A 9,365-nucleotide genomic window follows, 5' to 3' on the forward strand; every position below is an offset into this window, starting at 1 on the left:
CGGAGGCGTTTGGATCCATTTGCAGAGAATTTAATAGCGAGCAAAAACCAGGCAAGGACAAGGCAAGACGTGGTCAAAAACAGGCAGAAGTCCGGTAACAGGAAAAGAGCATGGGATTTAAACGCTAGGACAGAAGGCAGTGCAAAAACAAGACCTCACACTGAGCAGAGCTCAGTGACTGTCTAAATACTGTTTGTTCTGATGAAGGTGATGGGGAACAGCTGTGAGAGCCTGGGAAGAGGGAGCAGAGGTTGATGGGATATTGAGTGTAGAATGGGCACAGGGAGTGTCAATACTCTGGTGATGGCTCCCTCTGGTGGCCAAAAAGAGGCATGGCAGCCTGAGTCCTGACAGCTACATGCTATGTGTTGACTAATTTGGGCTTTTAAAAAACTTTTTAAGCTGTTTTGGAGTTAGGCTAATAGCTGTTTTAATTAATTAAGGGTTTTTTTCAGTTTTTAAGCTATTTTAAAGTTTACTAATTTTTTTTTAGCTTTTTCTATTTGGCTTTTAGCTATTTTAGCTGGCTATCAGCTTCCTCATTTTCAGCTATCTTCAGTGATTTCAGCTATCACCTTTAGCGTTTTTAACTATCAATTTCATGAACTTCAGCTATCAGCACTCTCATCTTCAGCGGTCAAATTTTACAGAATCACACTTACATTTTTGCAGGTGATGCTATATATTTAATTCATAATTATGTTAAAAAGTTATGGTTTTAAAGTTTAAAAAAATGTAGTTTTTGTGTGTTCAATATCCTGTTTGGCCCACAAATAAGGGTGTGTTTTTAATTTTGGCCCCTGTATATTTAATGGTCTTGATTTGTGTACCTAGTGTATTATGGAGTCTTTTGTTTTTTCATAGATTTTTCAAAGGTAATTACATTTATTAAAAACATCAGGTGACCTGTCCCACCAGAGGCTTGAACACTGGACCACAGCTACACAATGATAAAAATGCACATCACTCTGTTCCCTGAGCTGCTCTGAGACTTTCAGATCACTGCCTCCTCTCATCCTAACCCACAGACAAAAGCTGAAATCTAAGCCCAAAGTGAAGACTGTAAGAGATGGACGGATGAGTCAAAGATGCAAAATGCAAAGATCAGAACATCTTTGAAAATGCTTCCTCTGACCTGGATGAACTGACTGACACTGTGACATCCTAGATCAGGTTTTGTGAGGACATGCCTGTTCAGACCAAAACCCTCCTCAAATTCAACAACATGACGATGGTTTACAGCTAGCTGAGGCTACTAGGTAAAGACAAGGAAGAGGCCTAAAGGAGTGGGGGTCGTGACCTTTAGAAATAGGTCAACAAGCTGACAGAAGATTACGGCAGCTAAAAGGATCTACCTTCACTGCAAAGTTGACCAGTTTTCTGCAGTTTTCTGCAGCTTGGAAAGTCCTGCAGACCCTCATGAGAAGAGATTCCCCACCCCCACCCTGCAGAGAGTTACCACCTAGCTGAGGATCTCAACAACTTCTATTCAGGTTTCAATGGACCATAGCATCCCCTCCCCCATCACTTCCAATCTAAAGGAATGACTTGTTATATCAACTTTCTTCAGACTGAACCGCTAACCTGGACTGAGGATCTGTGAATGTACGCCTACAGTTTCAGAAGCAGAAGATCAGGAGAGTTCCAGGACCTGATGGAGTGTCTCCATCCTGTCTGAAAGTTTGTGCTGACCAGCTGGCTCAAACTTTCATCCGCCTCTTCAACAGCTCCACCATCATCCCAGTTCCTAAGAAGTCCTCTCACATGGTTAAAAGAGGTGGACGATACAGTCAACATAGCTCTCCACTACATCCTACACCACCTTGACTCTGCAGGGACTTATGCAGACATCCTGTTTGTGGACTTCAGCTCTGCATCATCCCAGAGCTCCTCCATCAAAACATCACCGCTGTCTCAGCAGCTGCTGACCATCTTCTGCACTGTTATAATCCATTCTGTCCTGACAACATCATGGATTGGTTTGGACTGACTGAAGAGAATCCTAAGATCTGCTGGGACCTGTGCCTGTACTTTTTTGTTTATTTTTTAATTCAGGAGCAGAACCTCCTCATAGACTCCTGCAGGAGCAGAACCTCCTCATCTAGACTCCTGCAGGAGCAGAACCCACAGGAGCAGAAAATCACTTCAAAATCTTAAGTGTTCTTTAACCATCTAATGATAATCTTCATAATAAATTAAATATTGACACAAACATGTACACTTATTGCAGCAATGACATATAAATAGTTGAGCAACTTTTTCATTCATTATTATTAAAAATGTGAGAAATCCAAATTTTTCTGGTATGATTTTCAGTTTTGGTTAACCTGCAATAGTGTTAATTTCCCCCATTTACATTTTAAAAAAAAACTGTTAGATTTGGTCTACAGACAGAAAACAAAAGCAGAATTTTAATACTTAAACATTTGCAAAATTTGATGTACATAGATGTCATTTTTTGACAGTGCCACTAGTTTTTGTTGGTTTCAAAAATGGAATACTTGTCAAAGGCTACTTTACAAGAATGTAAAATGTCCAAAACCTATGTCTTATTTGATTTTTTAGAACACATTCTTGAAATAGTTAATAAACCTTAAACTGTACTTTTTTAATGAGAAACTGCAAGCTATAACGCATATCCCTGTGCTTTTCTCTTAAGAATAATATATTTATATGTTTACTACTTTGGAACGTTGTTTAGACGTTGTTTACTGTTATTTTCTCTTCTCTTTCTCTCTCTTATTCTGATTTGAGATCTTGTTTATGTATGCTGCTTTGTTCTGAGCCATTTATATTCAATAATAATTGTATTTTTGAGATATTCATGCTGTATTGTTGAAATATCTTGTCAATCAAAAACATGATTGAATGGAAACAGTTTCATTGTGAATCTGTCTTTTTTCCCCAATTCCTAGAATTTCGATAAAACTTTGTTCAAATATGTCATGGAAACGTAGCTAATTTCACACATGTACCACCGTGGAGCAACAGCAGCTTCTTTCCGATTTGCCTAGCATCTTTGGCTACCACCAGCAACATAAAAGCGTTCCACTGCCACTATGTATTTGAGACACCTGAAAGAATGTACGTAGAAAAAAAAATCTAGAAAAGTGTTCAAAACAAATTCCAAGTGTTTATACATCCTAAAATATGTTAAATCCCCCCATATTTTGTTCTTGTCGCTAGAAACCTTGTCCTGTGAATAAACGTTGTTTACGAGGCCAGAATCACCAGAACATTATTTTCATGGTTTAGAATCTGTGTTTTGGGATCACTTATTTCCGTCTGCTGGACAAAAGTAGTCAGACTGTGTAACGTTACATTTATGTTTCATTCCATGGATAACACAGCGCCACCTACTGATATTTTATTAAACCAAGTATAGTCTAAATTGTCAGATTCTCTCCTGACCTCTACAGCTTTCAAGAATCATTACAACTCAATTATTAAACTCTGTTGATTTTGTGGATCATTAATTTATTTATTTGTCAATTGTATTTTGTTTATGTCATTCATATAATCATTGACATGATTATTATAACAATAATATTAATAATAGTATTAATAATAATAATAGACTAATATTGATAGATTAATAATAATATAAAAAAGAAATTAAAAAAACGTCTTTTTTTCTTTCTTCATTTAGTCTGAAAGCATCACTCGTTATTGTCACTTAAAATAACCGACATTCGTGTTTGTTTATGCTTCAAGCATTCAAGAATCATTAAAACTCAATCATTAGTCTGTTGATATTGTGGATCAATAATTTCTTTATTAGTCAATTGTATTTTGTTTATGTCATTCTTATAATCATTGACATAATAATAATAATGATGTTAATAATACTAATAATAATAATTTTACGATTATTAATAATAATATATTAATAATGATAGATTAATAGTAATATTAAAAAGAAAAGTGAAATAAAAAAAACGTTTTTTTCTTTCTTCATTTAGTCTGAAAGCATCACTCGTTGTAGTCACTTAAAATAACCGACATTCGTGTTTGTTTATGAGGTAGAAAATAAAGGAACATTATTTTTATGGTTGAAAATCTTCATTTCTGGAAACAAGCTTTTGACCGTCATCGACCGGAAGTAGTCAGACTGTGATCAGTTCTAGCTTTACGGAAGTCCAATTGAAAAAGGGTTCGGGCGGTTTGTCCGAACCTACCCGAACCCAAACCTTGACGCGGCACCGACGCGGGTCGGGTCGGGTCCCCAAATCCTGCTGATCGCCCGGTTCTCGGCTCGTTCCGTGCACCGGAAACGCTGATATTCCACGACTTTGGAGCCTTGTTTTGGGGAGACGTCCAGCAAAACAGACAAACTACGACATGTATGTCCAAAATAAATGTATATCCTGATAGTAACGGGTGCATTTCTCGCTAGAAATATTGTCAAAATAAAGATTAGTCCACAAAATATTTTATTCTGAGTGATTTTCCACCGAAAAAGAGTGAATATCCCAACGTGTTTTTGCTAGTGACATGCAGAAACCGAAACTCAAAAGTCACGTGATCAGTCACGTGATCCGGCGCACCCCCGTAGAAATGAATGAGAGAATGAGACGTAGCAATTCCGCAATTTAGACCCCCTTTTTTGTGAAACTGCTACGTTTTTCCCTGTGGACAAACGTGGGTACTGAACGTTTTTGGAGGAGACTGGGTTGGAGTTTCAGCCCACTTTATGCCCCCCCTGCTGGGAAAGGGACTCTTTTATCTGGAAAAAGGCATTCCACTTGAGTTGGGATGTTCAAAACAAATGTTTAGCAAAGGTTTATCACAATTGTTTCCAAGGGTGATATGCTACAATACTATTAGTTGGCATTGAAGGGGCTTGGACTCGAAAAGCTTATAGCTTCATCCAAAGCCCATTTCGAACAATGAACACCATTTAGATTTTGTGGAGAAAATGGTATTGTTTCTTTTTTTTAAATTTTGTTTGTTTGTCTTTTGTTTTTGTTTTTTTGTTTGGTTTATCTAGTCTTTCTTGTTCGAAAAAAAAAAAATAATAATAATTATGTTTCTTTGCTGAATTGTTATTGGCATGTTGGAAAAATAAAATCAATCAATCAATCAATCAAAGTCTGCTAGGTGGGGGTTTTGTGTGGACATACTTGTAGGTAATAGTGTACACTTTCCTTGATCTCTGCATCAATTTCTTATTGTGTTATTTCAGCCCCCACCCCCCTTTTTATTATATTTTGTTAACTTCTTCCTTTTTTTCACTATTTTGTTACAGTTCCTGTCAGGATTGTTCTGCTGGGAAAGAGTGAAGACAAGAGATCAAAACTGTCCAACTTTATTATTGGAGATGAAGCTTTTCATTCACAAGCATCAAACAAACACTGTGTGACAACATCTGGAGAATGGAGAGGAAAATCTGTGTTAGTTCTTAAAACTCCAGACCTGTTTAAGATGAGCGATCAGATGGTGAGAAGAGAGATGAGCAGATGCAGGAGTCTGAGTTTCCCTGGACCAAATGTTCTGCTGCTGATAGTGAAACCATCTGACTTCAAACAAGAAGATGCAGAAAAACTGACCTTCATCCTGAGTTTGTTTGGTCAGAATAGTTTCAAACACTCCATGATTGTCCTCACACACAAAGAAAAACAAACCAATGTTCAAAATCAGCTGCTGCAGAAGTGTGGAGGAAGACAGTACAACATGTTTGAGGAAAATCATGGATTATTGATGAAGAACATTGAGAAGATGATGAGTGAAAACAAAGAATCCTTCCTCACCTTCACTGAAGAGACCAGAGGACTACAGTGTGAACAGATCAAACCAGATTTAAACCTGGTTCTGTGTGGGAGGAGAGGAGCAGGGAAGACTTCAGCAGTCAAGGAGATTCTAGGTCTGTCAGAGCTGCAGTCAGTCAGCTCACAGCAGAGTATTAGAAACCAGGCAGAGGTTAGTGGACGTTGGGTTTCCGTGGTGGAGCTGCCCGCCTTGTCTGAAAAACCCCAGAAGGAAGTGATGCAGGAATCCTTCAGGAGCGTCTCTCTCTGTGACCCTGAGGGCGTCCACGCCTTCATCCTGGTTCTTCCTGTGGATCCACTCACTGATGAAGACAAGGGAGAACTGCAGATCATCCAGAAGACATTTGGCTCTCAGGTCAAAGACTTCACCAGGATCCTGTTCACTGTGGACTCAGATCCCAAAGATCCAAAGGTTGTTCACTTTGAAGAACAAGATTTTGACATTCAGAAATTCTGTCAGAGCTTTGGAGGAAGATACAACATTCTGAACATCAGGAACAAACAGCAGATCTCAGAGCTGCTGGAGAAGATTCAGGTGGAAAACAGTTATTCAGTACAAACATTTGTACAGGTACAGATGGAAAAAATCAGTGAACTGGAGGAGGAAGTGAGGAATCTAACAAGACAGGACTCATGTGAGTACATTCATTTATTTTCATTATCTTTCTTTTGGATTTACTTAATTATATGCAATGTTCTTAAGCAACATGTTTAATGTTTCAGGTGACAAAGAACAGAGTCCAGACAGTCTGAGGATTGTTCTGATCGGGAAGACCGGCAGTGGAAAGAGTTCTTCAGGAAACACCATCCTGGGAAGAAAAGAGTTTAAAGCTGAATTAAATTCAAATTCAGTCACCAAAATTTGTCAGAAAGCTCAGGGTGAAGTAGACGGTCGTCCAGTTTTTGTGGTGGACACTCCTGGTCTGTTTGACACAAATCTGTCAAACAAAGAGGTTAATGAAGAGATGGTGAAATGCATCAGTCTGCTGGCTCCAGGACCGCATGTCTTCCTGCTGGTGATCCAGATCGGACGATTTACAAAAGAAGAAATCAAAACACTGAAACTCATCAAGGAAAATTTTGGAGAAAAATCTGAACTGTTCACCATCATTCTCTTCACAAGAGGAGATGATCTGCAACACGGTGGAAAAACGATTGAACGGTATATTGAAGAGAGTTCAAATTCACTGCAGAAACTGATTAGAGACTGTGGAGGAAGATACCATGTGTTCAATAACTATGATAGAAACAACCGACAACAGGTGAGTGAGCTGATAACAAAGATCGACTCAATGGTGAAGAACAATGGAGGCAGCTGCTTCAGCAATGAGATGCTGGAAGAAGCCGAAGCAGCGATTAGGAAAGAAATGGAGAGAATCCTGAAGGAGAAAGAAGAAGAAATCAGGAAAGAAAAGGAGGAGCTTAAAAGAAAACATGAAGAAGAAAAGCAAGAAATGTCAAGAAAAATGGAAGAAAAGATGAAAAAACTACAACAGGAAAGTGAACGGAAACTTCAAGAAATGAATGAAAATATTAAGAAAGAGCGCGAACAACAACAGAAAGAACAAGAAGAAAGAGAAAAGATGAACAAGGAAAGAGAGGAGAAAGAAGAACGACAAAGAGAAGCTTTAAAAAAGCAAATAGAAGAGTTGGACAAAGAAATTCAGTCCGCAATAGAAGAACAGAAAACTGAACTGGAGAAGGAGAGAAATGAAAAGCAAAGAAATCAAGAAGTCTGGGAGAAGGAACGGAGAGAATGGTGGGAAAAAAAGAAACGAGAAGAAGAAAAGAGAGAACGGGAAGAACAAAAACGACTAAAGAAACTTGAGGAACAGTTAGAGATGGAAAGGGAAAAGTATGAACAGAAAAGCAAAGATGAGATTCAGATCAGAAAAGAGTTGGAAGAAAAAGAAAAGAAATATAAGAAAGAACTGGAAGATAAAGAAAAGAAGAACAAGGAAATAAAGGAGAAGGAAGAACTTCAAAGAGAGAATTTAAAAAAGCAAATAGAAGAGTTGGACAAAGAAATTCAGTCAGCAAAAGAAGAACAGAAAACAGAACTGGAGAAGGAGAGAAAGGAAAAGCAAATAAGTCAAGCAGCCTGGGAGAAGGAAAGGAGGGAATGGTGGGAAAAACAGAAACAAGAAGAAGAAAAGAGAGAACAGGAAGAACAAAAACGACTTAAGGAACTTGAGGAACAGTTAGAGATGGAAAGAAAAAGGTATGATCAGAAAACTGAGGAGGAGATTCAGATCAGAAAAGAGTTGGAAGAAAATGAAAAAAAATATAAAGAAGATACAGAGAATCTCCAGAAAAAGTTTGTGGAAAAAGCCAGAAAAAGAGCTGAAGAAATGAATAAATTCATGTCAAAATGTGCTATGGAAAGAGAAAAAAGACAAAAAGATATCAGCAACTTAGTGAAGTGTGTGACCAAAAAGAACGAAAATCTGACAAAAATACGACAACTGCTGTCAGAACAAGAACAAGAAATAAAAACATGTGAAAGTGAGGCAAAAGAAAACCTACAGAAAGAACATGAAGCTAAAATTAGTGATCTGATACAAGAACTTCTCAACAAAGAGGAAACAAAATCTTACTGTTGTATTTTATAAAACTCCAGTCAATTCTTTCTGCATCTTCTAAAGATGTCTTTCTATAGAAAAATGAACCTCTTAAATTTAGTAAACCAATCAGATCAGAGAACGACTCCTGCATGAAAGATGAAGCTTCGTCTTTTGGAAAATAATTTGTTTAAAAAATCCAGAATGATTATGACCAGCAATCACTTCAATGTTGGTGAAATCAAACAATGAACACCAACAGAAGAACTCACAGCTGTTTGATAAAAAGGTAAGATGATTTCTGCTTTCAGTGAGACAAAAACTGAAGAAACATAAAAGTGTTTGTCAGCGAAACTAGATGGACCAAAAGATTCATTTTGTTTTAAAGCATCAAGTTTAAACTCTGGATTCATGGAAGAAGGTCCAACCCTGAGAACACTTTCATTTTTTTATCTTAGGAATAAAAATTATTAAAAGTTCCAGATTTCTTTCAAATCATATTTGATTAAATTAACCTTTTATGAGTTTTATATAATACTTTTTTCTGTTGCTCATACTTTCCTTTAGTGGTTCTGAAATTACTCTGATTTGTTTCTGCTAGAATGGTTATGAAATCTTTTAATTATTATGTATCACTAACATGTTTGTGGTTCTGCCAGCTGAGATTTGCATGCTCTCTGATGGAGAAACAGAACTCAGCAGACAACCACAGTCGACAAAAGACTGGATCAAGTGTAACACAAAACATGGTATCTGTAGACTGTTGATATTAGATAGCAAAAACAGAGTGGAATAAAAATACATGGAATTTTTTGAGAATGTTCTGCTTTTGCTTTGGATTTATTTTGTTTATGTCACTTGGCTTTTTAAACTTTATAAACTTGTTTTTTTTCTGCATTGAGTCAAAAACAAGAGAAACGTTTTTTCTGTTTTTTATTTTGCATTTTTAAATTAAATCTTTAGAAACTTTTTGGTATAAATGCATCTGATATGAAATCTAAATGAGCTTTACCCTCATGTATATGTTTTGGATTAT

The 9,365-nt window shown here is 37.1% G+C and overlaps 1 protein-coding gene across 1 annotated transcript; it reads left to right on the forward strand.

Annotated features, from left to right (window-relative positions):
• The first annotated feature begins 5,257 nt into the window (after nucleotides 1-5,257).
• LOC112141602 (GTPase IMAP family member 8-like) lies at nucleotides 5,258-9,129 on the forward strand. The gene is made up of 2 exons (XM_024264747.1): nucleotides 5,258-6,403; nucleotides 6,492-9,129. The coding sequence occupies exons 1-2, from the start codon at nucleotides 5,425-5,427 to the stop codon at nucleotides 8,378-8,380; spliced, it is 2,868 nt and encodes a 955-aa protein (XP_024120515.1). The 5' UTR covers nucleotides 5,258-5,424; the 3' UTR covers nucleotides 8,381-9,129.
• The last annotated feature ends 236 nt before the right edge of the window (nucleotides 9,130-9,365 follow it).

Source organism: Oryzias melastigma, unplaced genomic scaffold, assembly GCF_002922805.2.
Source record: "Oryzias melastigma strain HK-1 unplaced genomic scaffold, ASM292280v2 sc00413, whole genome shotgun sequence".
NCBI lineage: Eukaryota > Metazoa > Chordata > Actinopteri > Beloniformes > Adrianichthyidae > Oryzias > Oryzias melastigma.